Genomic DNA, 15,518 nt, shown 5'->3' on the forward strand with positions numbered 1-15,518 from the left:
GCCACCCCAGCCCCCCTCGTGCGTCCGCCAATGTCCATGATTGGACAATATTTGCCACAAACAAACAAAAGTGCTACAGTGTCGGAATCCAAAATTTTTCACAACTAAACAAGGCCTTAATTAAAGTTGTACCAAATTTGGAAAGTAATCGTCTAACTTAGTTTAAAGAGACAACATTCACATGGTATCTATTATTAATTTCATTTACTAATCCAAATATGGTAATCAAGAAGGCTTACATGCGCCATTTGGTTTTACGACATTTCTAAAATTTCTACGGTACCTTGTATTCTAAGACAAAGGAGTTTACATACACAATGCAAGTGTTATGGCTGGTCAGAATGCACGTGAGTTAACTTACTAACCTGTTCGAGAGCTAGCTTTCCGAAAGTGTGGCTTGTTGGTTGTTGCCATGCAATCTAGCCAGATGGTAAAGTTTTGTTCAAAAGGATGAAATTGGCCTGATTTGTATCAAGACCGAAGCCAACCTTTCAGGTTGCCTAAAAATGTGGTTAGAGAAATATACATTAATGTTTCCTTCTTTTCTTTTTGAGCTCTGCAAGCTCTTTTATGCACCGCTTGTGCATCTGTAATCTTTTACCATCAATATTAATACCAAAAAAAAATAGGTGGTGGAATTCCCCCACCGATTCCTAAAAAAAAAAGGTGCGCCTTGTTTACTATCCGGTCAGACCAAATTGAAAGTGGATCGAATTTATTAGACAAGGAAAAAGATTGTTCTTTTTTTCCATAAACATGGAACGCGTACATCTTTAGTACTGTACACATTTATGGAAAGAGCTGAGCAAAAGCTGACGTGCACGTGCATGGACAGGAGGCGACTTTGTTCTTTCCTTAATTAAACAATGCTTTGTCCTTTATAAACGGACCTAAGCCCTTCGTCCTCAAGGGGCGTACGCGATCGAATGTCAATTGCATCTCGAGGAAGCAGCGACGACGATCTTGCATGGCAAGAAAGCTGGCAAAAACGCGACGGTGATTATTAGGGAGAAGGCGATGTTGATTATAGGTTCTTTTGCACCTTTTTATACAGAAGAAGATGCAAGAGCCACGATATCGAGTACAGGTTCTTGTCCATGCTTCTACTACGATGATGATTTGCATTACAGATTCTTGTCCTCTACCCGTTTCAAGATGTATCCAACGTGGTTTGGATATACAGTAGGTTCTTGTGGATACTAGGCCTTGTTTACTTCATCCTGAAAACCAAAAAGTTTTTAAAATTCCCCGTCACATCGAATCTTGAGGCACATGCATGAAACATTAAATATAGACGAAAACAAAAGTTAATTACACAGTTTAGCTGTAAATCACGAGACAAATCTTTTGATTCTAGTTAGTCCATGATTGAATAATATTTGTCACAAACAAACGAAAATGCTACAGTGCCCGCTCCGCGCTCAGAACGCGCGATTTTACAGATTGCTGCTTACCTGTCCTACAACTACAAACCTAGTTCCTTCTACTCAGTCCAGGAAAAAAATCAGTTACTAGAATTATCATAAGTCAAACTTTTAAAACTTTGATTAAATTTCTAAAAAAATTCATTTATAGTATAAAATTAGTATCATTAATTTTTTTCATAAAATCTTTTTTTATAAAATGTCCATTTATATCATAGATGTCGTTACTTTTTTTTATAAAGTTAGCAAATAAATACTTTACAAAAAAAAAGGGTCAACCCGTATAAACACTTTACAAAAAAGAACTCGTATAAAATACTAACCAGCAGTATAACCATTAGAGGTGCGGCCTGGTACAGCTCGCGGCTTCATCCCTTGCCAACGCTCAACCTACTGCATATCATTTGATCAGCAAGTCCCAAATAGCCCAGAGTGCCAAATAAATACAGCCTTGACCAAGTAGCCAACGTGTGCAACCTCAAGCAAGATCAAAAACTGAAACATATACCACACTAGGCATGCATTGCAATAAAGCAGAAATCCTCCACTCGTTCAAACTAACCTACTGGCTTGCGGCTTCCTCCTGCATACAGATTCCAGACTGAGGCTAGCGCAGGCCAAACCAGCAGGTCCTCAACTCCCAAGTAGTCCGGAGTGCCGAATTGAAGCCATTCACTCCAATTTTTCAATCCCAAGCTTTAACCAGTACTGAAACATATCACACTTGCATACAATCAAGCAGAAAACAGCCACCAGGGCAAACAATAAGCACGACAGCACAACTCATAGAGAACCAGCAACGCTTAAAAGGATGGTTTAACGACATCCTACAAGGTTCCAAGTCTTCCTGAGGGCACCAAGCACTGCAACAAGACAGCCAACATAACTGCAGCGATGCTTAAAAACTAACATTTAACATCCTACTTGATTAAGTCTTCCAGAGGCAGGCACCAAATGCCGCAACAAGTTCACAAGTTTATGGGCAGCATCCAAGAGCGTTTACTGCCACCAGACATAACTACTACCAGGGTTCAGACCCAACCATCCACCAAAAGTAAGGCTTAGAGGCCAATGCCGAAGCAGCAAGCTATAGAGGCTCAGCAAAAGAACATCGAGCTCCTGACTTTCTCATGTAGACGAGGTAGCTCCTGGACAGGGACGCTGCCCGCCGAAGTATGGCCGCCATGGCTGGAGGATGTCTCCGACATCTCATCGAACTTAATGAACTGGCCGACCTGAGCTGCTGCCAGATGTGCATAGCAGATGGGAGCAACTGCAGGCAGGCAAACAATGGAATCAGTTCCCGCAGATCTGATACACAAAAGCTACTGGAGGTGACAGTGACACAGAAAAAGAAAAGGTGCCCAAGTAAACCTACCAACTGATATGGCTGTTGTGCTCCTTTGGTACCTGAAATAAGAACCCAGAAAATCCCTTGTGAGCACGCAAGTTTTTCATAATAACAAAACAAAAAGGTAGCAAAAGTTTTCTTAGAGCCTCTGCTTGGTACTTACACGTAAGAGAGCGAATGCACCAGCTCCTGCAGATCATCAGGATTGAAGCCTATCTCATCATGCAGTATATGATAATGAGTTGGCCTCGTAGTCCCCTGGCAAAAATAAAACATGCAATTAGCTTTATCAATTCACAGGGAAACAATAATTTCTACCTAGGCAAACTTGCGACAGCAGAACCAAGTTTCAGTTAAATTCTAGGATACAAACTGAAAAAAGGTGGCAACAGCACAAGGAGATTTTTACAGCTGAGATTACAACATGGTGGTGTGAAGGCACTTGGCAGTTTAAATCAGAACACAGTTGCTTCAGTGTAGGGTTAAAAATGAAGGGCATTTCTCATTTCAGGGCAAACTAACAAACTCAAAACGACAACAATGGACTGCGGCCAAATACAAAGGCAGGTTATGCTTACGATCATTCCAGCATGTGAACACATGTAGAAGTCAAAGTTCCTTGGATGACAAACTTTGTTGTCCACAACAGTTCCTGCAGATAAAACCATTGAGATGATTAGAGAATAATAATAATAATTATAAGGCCACCAATAAATGAGCCTACACAATTGCAACAAGGGACAAGTAGGTTGATGAAGATTACCAGCTGGAACATTTTCTGTCTTTCCAGGAATAAAAAATTTAGTGTGGTGATTCTTCTGGGCAATAATCAACGTGAACTTTGGATTCCATTTTTCATCCAAAAACTTGCAAGCCTGAAGAGGTAATAGGACCATGTTAATATGGACAAAGCACACAGTACAGGATACTTGGATAAAAGAAAGCATGACAACACAAATAGAACTTGCCAATAGAGTTGCTAACAAAAAATATACCTCGATGATTTGTTGCAACTCAATGTTCAGCACCTGATTAAACTGACTTTCACTAACACCATCCCTATAATTAGTCACAAATTAGCTTGGTGCTATAACAAAACAGAGGAAACAAGAGATAGGCAACCAATTTTCTGAACCAAACAGTTACTTCCACAAAAAAGTTAGTTTGCCTAATTATTAACAGACCTGAAGATGATGACTTGGTCAGGCTTCTTCTTCCCAGAACTGGTGTAGAAGTCAATCAGACACTCCCTGAAGCAACATCAAATTCCAACGAGTAATGGGAGAAAGCTCGTCATTAGAACATAAAGGATATTCAGCAAAGTAAAACATTATGAAACTTAACAATGAGAATGCAGGTAAAAATCTCTTACCGGATCAGACCATCATCTTCAGTTTCCCGTGGCTTAAACAAAGAGTCAATCATTTCCATCTTAGGTGATTGGGTGCGGACAGAAGCTCTATATTTCGAGATAAGAGGCCATTCACGAGAACTAACAACCTAAGAAAACAAAATATAAACTGTCACAGTAGCTACAATTTATTATTTATCACAGAAAACTACAAAAATTATACGTACAGCAGCAATGGACGGTACATCAGAATGTCCAGGAGAACCATGGGAGACATCCATTCCCAAGATTATAGTTGGGACCTTGGATACTTGAGGAATTGCTGGGGATGTTTCAATTTGGAGCAACGAATTCATGCCACCCAGCTGTTTGAAAAGGGACGAAATACCAAAAATATGTAATTGCAATGTACAAATGTTGCCATGCTCTCAAATCTCATGGTAAAGAGAAACAGACCTTTGCATTTATCTTTAGTAGGACATTTGTAAGATACTGATCATTGACTCTAGTTGGTGCCACGCACTGTGTAACGATCCCAAATTCAGCAAGGCATTTCTTCTTCCAAGGCCCTGTAAAGGTCAATGGCATAGTGATACAGAACAAACAAAATGTGCCACAGAAGTTAACAGCGATTTAGTAGTAACCAACCATAAATATCAGAATTCTTTCTTTCAGCTAGAACACACAAAAGAAACTTCGGAGCTCCAGGAAGCTTGGTTTTGACTTGTTCAAACATGTCTTCAACCCTTCTTACAGCAGGCGACCGTCTCATCGAAGGATTCTCCTCAAATACATCAAAAGGAGCTTCAACCATCTGCAACACGAAACAAGTAAATAAGAACATGTGGAAATGAAATCCCAAACATGAATTAGAGCACATCTGGAAATGCACAACATAATGAGAAAATAAACTTACAATCCCCTTCATGCCTCCACACTTGATGAGATCACGGACAAGATCCCTGACATTGCATCGTGCAGAAAAGTTGACCACTGCCCATTTCTCAACACTGCTACCCTTAATGAGCCTCTGAAAAACAGAATTCCAAATATTACATGTGGCATCACGAAAATCCACATACACAAAAGAAAGAATATACTATACATTCTTACCTTATTGTTGAAGTTCCATCTACCATTGCGTGTAAAAATGTCTTCTCCATTGCCAGCTTTAAGCTGAACCATAGGACAGAAAAAATTTATGCCTTCAAAATTTCATAACCACAAAGAACATCTGAAATGATAAAGGATAAACAGTAATGACCAACCTTGGGGGGCTGCAGTATCCTACCATCAACTTCGGTAAAACTTCTAGCAATTGTAATCCCGCAGGCCTTCAGCATGGGCTCTGCATCATAGTTGCTTCTTTGCAGTACCTACCCAATTTGACATGAAAAAAAATTTGAAGTTTCAAGAAAACCACACCATAAGGCTATAACCCAACTTGCTAGGCCAATTGTTATTGGTATATATAATAACAAAAGGAAAATTTGCTAGGTTTAATTGACAAAAACACTCACATCAGACAAAACACCTATCCTTTCTTGTGGTTTCTGCCTAGATTTCTCAACAAGTGATGACCTCTGAAGTGTGCTCAAAGCTTTAGTGTACCTTTGTAAAGGCAAAAGACTGCATAACTGGTAAACACAGAAACAATCTTCACAACATTAGAGGGAAAGAGCTTTACAGCAAAGGAAAAACACTAGGATTCAAATAATAGTTACCTCAACTGGAAAATATGTTGGCCGCTTTGGTTTTCCCACATTGATACATGGAAGATCACCAGAGTATTGCAGCTCTATGCCACGGTTCTTTACGAAGTAATCATAAACAGTGATCTCTTCAGAGTCTCCATTACCATTCTTATGTTTCAGTGTGAATCTACATACGCAAGTAAATCACCAAGTACTTAGAAGATGTAAATAACTAAGATGCAGAACTCAGGATGAGGTTGGAGAACAAAATAAAGTGCAAACAATATAAAAACATTTCAAACAACAACACATCACTCTACTTACAATTGCTCACAGCAAGGTCTGTCGCTGAGACCAACAATCTTCTGTTCTTGGTTTGCTGGACTTGTTTTGATCCTCAAGTTCTTCAGTGAACGCTTGGCCTACATAAGTATAACAAATTGCAAAAATATAAATCCAAAGTATGGTGAAATGGAACAATGGAACTCAACCTCCTATTTGTTGTATTAAGCATGAAGCCTTACCTTAGCCCAATCAATCATGCCTGGATGATTAACTTTCTGATTGGCAAGCAGAAAATCAATGACAGGACCAGGTTTCACTATCATTGTGGTGGACACATCTGCACAACATATTAACACATGCAAACATTACCACCTAACTGCATAGAGAGAAATGATCATTGTATTGTATAGATTAAAACAGGGAAAATGGGTACAAGAACAGACCGATGTTGAGTGAAAGTCCACTCTGGGTTGCACGAAAACTAGAATGAAACCCTCTACAGCCCACTACACCACCACCCAGGTCAACAAAGTTAGAAGGATTATTGTGGAAGAATGATTGCCTTACTAATAGGCAACCCCTGCAAGCAAAAAGGGACACAGTTAAAAGACAGAATGGCTACACTGCAAGAACCATCAATAATATCAGCAATATTTGTAATACTGAATTGCATGAAACAGTTACATACTGCTTAGCTGAGTGCTGCCTCAGAATAATGTCAATCACTCGAATTGCTTCCTGCGTGTGCTCTGATTCCTGACCTCTGAGGGCCTGTGAGATTGCACTCATAGGAATTCTTGCCGCAAAAGAGAGTTCGACCTTGTACGTCTTTGTATTGTAAGGCCTTCTGATCCTTTTCCTGTCACTTCCAGGAGGACTGTCATTTCCTGGACTGCCATTTGCAGGAGTCCTGAAAGCAAGATAGTCAAGTTAATCTTTAGGGATAATTATCAGAGTAGATAATGACAAATCGATCAAAATAACTGAGGCTTACTTTCCAGTTGAAACATCATCAACAACAACAGTGAACTCATTTTTAACTTGAGGAAGAGCACCGATTGTGAACAGGCTCTTCTCACCATCATATGCAAAATCTTTATTTGCAAGTTCAGCAGCATAAGTCTGCTGCAGTTTTTCTATAACTTTTCTTCCCGACCCTTTGCGATCAACCGGTGTATCATCTTCATACTTCAAGTTGACCTGCAGCCAATAAAAGATAACAGCATCAATAATGAAGGTATGAGGATGAAAATAAAGAGATGACACTAGACAAGGATAAGAGACGTACGTAGTAATGATAGAAATAATCTGCAGCATTCATGAGAGAAACTTTGAAGTGATTTGTTAGCAGTTTTATCTGCTGCCCCTTTCTGCCAAAGCCATTCCTCTGGACCAGAGTCCTATGTTTCAATGGCACCTTTGTTTCATCAGCTTTAAGTGGTTCAACACCAGCATTCAAAGGAGGTGGTGGAGGCAAGTCATCAGCCTCGCCATTGTGAGACTCCATTTAGTGGGCCTTGCTGCATGAGTGATATCCAAAGGAACCCCAATAAGACATATACATAGGAACTGGCTGTATGATTCAAGCAAGCAGCAATGCAACTGAAGTGGCAGAAGGACAAGTATACAGGTAAATCACACTTCAAACAGAGATTAAACATCTGATTTCGGCATAGTACAACAAGCTTAAGCAACAAAAACTAGGAATTCAAGTTGCCATTTACTTTGCTAAAGATTTTCAAGGGCAGCAGAATAGAAACATGAACTATAAGAAATGATGAAATCCTACAAACTGCAACTGGTTCCTAAACACTCACAAATAGGCCCCTATGATTAGTAATTGGGCCTTATTACACACTAATGGGGGGTCCCTAACTTATACCACACCCCCAACAATACACATTCTCTTAACAGTATACATTTCAGTAAACCACAATGTTTACTCTCAAGTCCACCAAATACACAACACAAATGTAACATCAGGATACTTTATTATTTTGCAGCCCAGACTACTCTAATAGCAATAGAAGATATTCCACTTATATCAATTGGAAACTGGAACAGTTAAATATCTAGCATTTGTTTTATTTCCTCATACTTTATACAATTTAGCAGTAAGAGAAAAAGTGACTGCATAGTATAGATGCAAGAATGGTACAGGTAGGCAAAGCACAATTGCTGTGATTTAACAAATTTAAAAACACAAAAAATGAAATTGTGATCATCTCACAAACTATGGAAATGTTAATAAACAACAAACTATGGAAACAGTACTAAACAAGGACCTCAAAACACTACCACAGTCCACAGAAGATTTGCTAGTGACAGAACTAGTGCCGAAACATCCTACTGTCCTTTATAGGAGCCGTTCTACATGCTCAAACAAAAATTGTAAACCATGTGGCTTAATATACTCACGAGAGCACTGTATCTGACCCAAAGCTGCAAAGCCTCTGCCCGACCCTGCACATCAACAAATGAAAACGAATTGTATCATATCCGCATATCATATCGTATAACAATAAAACAACAATAAACAAAGGAGAATGTAAACAAATTACAATAAGAGTTATGTAATCATATATCTATATAGAAACCAAAATATGCAAAAGATTTGGAAAGGGGAACACATCCGGGAAGAAAGGCAAGAAAAAAAATTCCTTTGGAATGTCATGGCGAAATTTCCAGGACTCCAAGAAACCAAAAAAAAAGGCAAAGGAAATTGCAGCACGTACCCCCAAATTAACAACGACGCCGCACTAAAACCTTTATGAATGAACCCTTCAGAACAACGCACTGATATTATTAAGAACGAACCTTTCAAACACCAAATGAGTTTTCGATTAAAATCTTTATCCAGAGAAATGAACAGTGCCACCATAAACCTCCCCAAAAACACATAAAAATCAGGGCCTTGTTTAGTTCCGAAAAAATGTCGGATTTCGGCACTGTAGCATTTTCGTTTCTATTTGACAAATATTATCCAATCATGGACTAACTAGGCTCAAAAGATTTCGTGATTTACGGGCAAACTGTGTAATTAGTTTTTATTTTCGTCTATATCTAATGCTTCATGCATGTGCTCCATGATTTGATGTGACGGGGAATCTTGAAAAGATTTTTGTTTCTAAACAAGGCGCAGATCTTCTTCAATGTGATGGAACTGGAGAACCATAAGACCAGCTACAGAAAACGCGCAAAAATAAATAAAAATAATCTCCTTTAAAGATAACAAAGAAGAAAACCGGAATAAGCTCCTCCATTTTGTACGTAGAAAGGCTCAAAAAAGAGGAGAAAAATAAGCCTTAAACATGACAAGAACAAATGCGCGACGAAAAAAGAGCAAAAATCACACCTTCGCCATTGCAAACACGAAAACAAGAAAACCCTCCATGTGAAAAAAAAAGATGAAAATCGGTAAGGCATAATAAAAAAGAATCAATCCACAAAACAAAACCCCCAAACGCTGTCACATGCGCGCCACAAGGACACCATCAATGACCCTTGAAAAAAAACTCGACCTGCTCGATGGAGAACAACAACAAAAATCCTAAAACCGCACGAAAATCCACCAAAAACCTAGACAAACAGAATCCATCCACAAAGACAACACCTCTCTAAGCGCAGACCGGAATGCAGCGATCCTGACACCAAAGAGGGTAAAAAACCCCCCGAAGAAACGAAGAACACACCGCCAGGGGGCGCAAAACCCCTCACCGCAGAAACCCTCCCTAAATCCGCGGCGCACGAACAACCGCCGCGGCAAAGAGCAGGCGATCTAAACCCTTCCAAAACCCTAGATTTCCACGAACAGGGAAGGAAGCGGGGGAGTGTGAGAGAGGAACAGGAGGGGAGGGTTTTCGGTTACCGCCGAGAGTGGTGGAAGCGGGGGGTGGATGGCGACGTCTCCGAGAAGGCGAGAAAACTTCTCACCCCCTCCGGCTTTCCAAACAGAACACCGGCTCCTCTGCCCGCACCCACCCCCCTCTTGTACCAGCTGCCCTCCTGTACGACGGGGACGAGAAGGGCAGCGAGGTCATTCCGCACCCGCCCGCCCGCCCGCGCGGTGCGCTCTGCTAGCGGGGCCCTCCGATCGGCCCATCTTGACCGTGCGTTGGGAGAGCCCGGAACTTTGGGGCCCAGACGAGGTGACACGTGGAGGGGAGGACTGGACGCGGTAGCGGTAGGCACCTCACGCACTAACGCCCACCGTGCTCTCCACTTCCTCGGTGCACGCCAAAGCGGCATCGGACGCAACAACTACTCCACTGACTTGCGGGCCCCGTAAAATTGTACCCCACTAGTCATTGTCTTTGGTGAGTTCTGCCGGGTCGAGGGAACGCTGCTGCCTCCGGCCCTCCGCGGCGAACCATATCCTGAGACCTGACTGTGTGTGTGCCCTCCATACGCACCCCGGTGGCGACCTGGCGCAATCCCACCCCATCAATGACACGTGGGTCCGCGTGATATCTGGTCCCACCAATCAGTGAGATATAAGGTGTCGCTCCCCGGAAGTGTCACTGCAGACCGCCGCCCGAGCAGTCGAGCCCACAGTGCGTCCCATCCGGTCTGGTACCGGCGTTAGCGTGACGGAGGAGCTGCGGTCGCGGCGATCCGACGGCCGTGCGGGGAGGACACCTGGACATGCAGCAGGCGGATCGAAGCCGAAGAAGCCGTTAGCTTACGGCGCCGTCATCGGACCGTTAGGACCTCCTCGGCGGTATCCCCGCGTCGGCGTCCAAAGGCTGCTGCGCTCCTGGCTCCAACCCTCCAGCTGCACCGGGTCTACGGGCTTCGTCCCACACACAAGTAGGCCCCGCACCGTGCTTGGCGTCTCGCCTTCCGCCTGGTGCACCGTGGACCCGGAGCATTCAACAGCGCGGCGGCGGTGGCAGCGGCAACGCAAGCGTCGCGCAGGCTAGCAGAGAGCGTCCTCCCTGCGGCCGGGCCGGGCGGTGTGTCGCTTCCGTTTTCGCGGTTTGCTTGGGCAGCCTTGGAAAAGGATGGTTGCCGCATTTCCTTCTCCGTCAGTGACTCAGGTCTTATTTAGGCTTGTTTAGTTCTGAAAAATTTTGGTGTAGCATTTTCGTTTGTATTTGATAAATATTGTCCAATCATGGACTAACTAGGCTCAAAAGATTCGTCTCGTCAATTTCGACCAAACTATGCAATTAGTTTTTATTTTCGTCTATATTTAATACTCCATGCATACGTCTAAAGATTCGATGTGACGGGGAATGTGAAAAATTTTGTAAAATTTTCTGGGAAGTAAACAAGGCCTTAGATTCTCCATTGCATAAATCTTACAGCATATGTATGAAACACTAAATCTCTACAACTAAAAATTATGGAAAGGACCCATCTACCACACCCATGGTGAAGCCACAACTCTCATCCCTTTTAGCCATAATAGGCTATCCCATCAACCTAGGCCCACTCATCCATACATGCAAAATTATTTTAGCGAATTTAAAAAAGTCATAACTTTTAAACCGAAGATATAAATTAAATTCCGATTGCACCATTAAATTTCTCATAACAAAAATCCTTCAAAACAAGATCACACATAGATATATTTAGATAAAATTTTATTAATGAATATTTATCTCTACAACTAAAAAATATGGAAGAAACATAGAGTATGTGGATTTTAAAACCCGTAACAACGTACGAGCATTAACCTAGTATAGATAAAAATAAAAACTAATCGTACAGTTGACCTGTAAATTATGGGATGAATCTTTTAAACCTAGTTACTTTATGATTCAATAATATTTGTCAAATAAAAATAAAAGTACTACAGTTGTGAAAATTAAAAAAATTTCGGAACTAAACAAGGCCTCAGTGCTGTAGTACTAGCACTGTAGCAGGGAGGGTCTCCCCGTGCTCGCCTTTCGCCACCTGCCGCTGCCGGTGTTGGGCTCCTCGCCTTCCTCCAGCGCGAGAATGGAAGTGGGGCCAGGGTGACGGCTTTGTAGCTGCCAGCTTTTTTTGTTTCTATTTTTGTTCTTCCCGACGATTGGGGAAACAAATTGTGAGGATTTGATTTGAAAATTGAATGCGGGGGATTTGGGAAGGAAATTGCGAGGATCTGAGAAATGCGGGGGAAAGTAGTAATTAGGAGGAGGTTTTAATTAAAGAGATAATAAAGCACAGTAATTTGAACGCTCGTAATTGTGTGACTATGCACTCTTTGCTCAACTTTTGTTAAAATTGTATTGTTATTATTGCCCCTCTTTAACAAAATCAACACATCGTGCCCCCTACTTTGCAACATTTTATCATCTTCAATAGTTGGGGCAAAGGTGTGTTGGTTTGGAAAGGTTTTTATTTTTTATAAATGCACTTCAGTATGGAAACTACTACTTCATAACTGTTGGAAAAAATTTTAATTTTAAAAATAATAATGTGATGTTGTCTCTTGCCAACGACACCATCATAAAAACGACTTTATATTCTTAGAAGAAAATTATGATTTTTTATGAAATTCATTTTTATGGGTTGAACGACTTTAATTTGTTACATAAATAGGCAATTTTCATATTATTTTAATTTCATAAATTAACATTATGATGATGACATATAAAAGATTATCAATTAAAGAAGACATGATATCCACATATCCATAACAAATATGGAACATGTGATCAATTAACATGTGAAGCATATGATTATTAAAAGCATGAAAGCATAATATATGAAACATAACAATAAGGCAAGACATATGTCTCAAAACAACGATAAACATGTAACAGCATGTGAAACGACGAAACATAACTACTAAAACATATAGACAACAACATACGAAACAACTTGACTGAACAAACGAAACAAGCAGACAGAACATATATCTTATAGCAGAAACCAACATAAGCTATAAACAGAAACGACATGATTGAATATATGAAACATACTCAGGGCAGTACGCGAAACAACATGGATATATTGCTAAAACATGTGCGATCTGAAAAATAAAACACAACAGGAAGATAAACAGATCATATCCTTCCCTGCGCTCTAAGGATCCCGATCCTTGTCCAACTTCCATGAGTAGAGGATGAATATGATCTCTCCACTAGAAAGGAGAAATCTGCCCGCGCCCGCATGAGGAAGACGGTGATAGCGCTCGAAGACGATCACGAACGGTAGCGGCGGTTTGGGCAGTCGCGATGACGCTCCCCAAAAACCTATTGTCGATCCTTCGTGCAAGGTCTCAAACGGTAAGGGCTTCGGAGGCACTTGCCCTCTCGCTCCTCCATGCGCACGGAGTTACGAGATGAAGATTCCTTCTTTGTTGTAAAACTGTGTTCCGAGTTGTTCTCTCTCGTTATACCAAAGAGATCAGAGTCTCCTACTTATCCTTGTGGTTGTAGAGGAAAGAAGGAGGGGAAGAATCTCCCAGTTTGTTCTCTCCCATTATACCAAAGAGATCTGAGTCTCCTATTTATCCTTATGGCTGGAGAGAAAGGGAGAAAAAGAGTCTCCGAGTTGACGGCTGAGGAGACGGGCATCCGAAGAGTTTAACTCAGAGTTGAAACTCCTGCACTAGTGAGTTGAAACATCCGAGTTCAAACTCTCGCACAAGTAAGTTGAAACTCCTATAGTTAGTGGGTGCTAAAAATTAATACAACCACACCACACTTCGCCCGCTCGCTGCCTGCTTGTCACATCACGTCACGCCTTTGTCCTTTTCTTAACTTCTCAATTTAAGTGGAATAACTCCCATCATATAAGTCAAGTCAAGGACTCTTGGAATTCCAATCTAGTACAACTTATATTGTCCATAGTTACACACCATAAGTTTATTGATTTATTAAATCTAAATAAGACTAGCTCATAATAAATCCAACATAAATAACATTTTTTTGGTACACAAATTTCTACATAGCTTTTTTCTCATTTTTTTGTCGATGAGGCCACTAAAAATATTTTAATTTTTTAAATATATGCTAAAAATTAACCACAGTCCATTTTATTTGTACCTGAGATTATAACTTTTTGTAGTTTTTAAAGAACATACTCCCAAAATGTTATATCGTTGCCGGTGTGCACACCTGCCGACGCGAGTTCGGTTCTTAGGATTTGCACTCGGGTCTCTCACTCGGACTTGTTCTTAATAATGTCTGCAACTTCTCTCCCATGGAGCTACAAAGGAATTGCAAGACACCCGTCATCTACGGAGCCATGATGGTTTCGGTGATCACAGAAGGACATGGTCTAGGTTAGTTATACTTCTAGTTATACACGCGTAGTGTGAGTATGGTGTATGAGTAGTGTGAGCATGCATTCATGCCTTGACATGCGCCCTGATCGGGGGTGTCCAGCCCATCTATGGCTGGAGGGCCCCTGTCACACTGCGCTATAAATACAGGTGGGGGCCGCCGGCTCTCGGTACGAGGTTCACCGTGAGCCGCCACACCCCACCGAAACCCTAATCCCGATCTGAGTAGGGGCGCAACCAGTGACGGGAAGCCCTCTGCGCCGCCACTGCACTGCACCACCATTTCTTCCCCGCCGGTCGCCACTGCACCACCGAGACTACATCGATCGTCGCTGCCTAGCGCAGATCCACCACTCAAGAGATGGCAGCCTCCGGATCCGGATCCTCGACCGCACCTGCTCCTACCTCCTCGGATGGTATGAATCTCCTTCGGATCCGGATCCGGCCGGTGGCGGCCCTGCCACCGGCGGCCTCCATGGCCACCGCCGCGTTGCCTGCTGCCCTTAGGCGGTGCCGTGCACTGAGAAAGAAAGAAGGCAGGGAAATGTATTAGGGTTTGAGGGGAAATCGGCTGGCTCCGGGTATTATTCCAACGAAAATCGTGCGGAGCCGTCGGATGGATGGCGCCCTAGATCCTGCGGTTGCGGTTATTCGGGCTCCTTTTTGGCCCAGGCGGGATGGACAAATCCCGGCCAAGGCCTAGGTTGCGGCCTGGGACGCGGGGGTGCACGTGCGTGCGGCTTTTTGGGCCGCGTTTCTGTCTCTGGGCCAAAAGAGAAAAGCTGGAAAAAAAAATCACGCGCATGGGCCAAAATTGGCCGATCTACACAGTTTGCACAGTTTTTTCGTTTTTCTTTTTCCAGAAACTATAATTGATGCATTTTGAATGATTTTGCGTAGAATTTAATGCTTTTCTCTGTATATTTTTTGTCCAAAATAACTATATTCAGATAACAGTAAGGTTTTTTGCATAGTTTCTGAAAAATGAAATTAAATATTTATTAAAGTTTACGTTGCGTACCTAAAGTTATTTATTCTTTTTCATTATTAAATTCAATCCGATGGTAGATTTTAATTTTGAAAAATGGATAAAATTACAGATTATTATAATATTATTATCATTCTGACTAAAGTTGATTTATAGCAATATTATGATATTATTATGTTTTGTTGTCATGCATTAATTCTATTT

General features: G+C 41.6%; 1 protein-coding gene across 1 annotated transcript; it reads right to left on the bottom strand.

Moving 5' to 3' along the window:
- Nucleotides 2,208-10,103, bottom strand: LOC110433853 (protein argonaute 4A-like). The gene is made up of 24 exons (XM_021456716.1): nucleotides 9,974-10,103; nucleotides 8,524-8,568; nucleotides 7,394-7,625; nucleotides 7,100-7,305; nucleotides 6,794-7,015; nucleotides 6,549-6,685; nucleotides 6,345-6,442; nucleotides 6,145-6,242; nucleotides 5,851-6,007; nucleotides 5,647-5,763; nucleotides 5,395-5,502; nucleotides 5,240-5,302; nucleotides 5,043-5,156; nucleotides 4,775-4,940; nucleotides 4,583-4,695; nucleotides 4,354-4,491; nucleotides 4,148-4,275; nucleotides 3,960-4,025; nucleotides 3,771-3,834; nucleotides 3,539-3,650; nucleotides 3,354-3,427; nucleotides 2,939-3,033; nucleotides 2,803-2,834; nucleotides 2,208-2,697 (listed from the first exon to the last, which is right to left on the bottom strand). Exons 3-24 carry the CDS (start codon nucleotides 7,610-7,612, stop codon nucleotides 2,522-2,524), a joined length of 2,703 nt encoding a protein of 900 aa, XP_021312391.1. The 5' UTR covers nucleotides 7,613-7,625; nucleotides 8,524-8,568; nucleotides 9,974-10,103; the 3' UTR covers nucleotides 2,208-2,521.

The sequence above is a fragment of the Sorghum bicolor genome, chromosome 3 (assembly GCF_000003195.3).
Source record: "Sorghum bicolor cultivar BTx623 chromosome 3, Sorghum_bicolor_NCBIv3, whole genome shotgun sequence".
Classification (NCBI taxonomy): Eukaryota; Viridiplantae; Streptophyta; class Magnoliopsida; order Poales; family Poaceae; genus Sorghum; species Sorghum bicolor.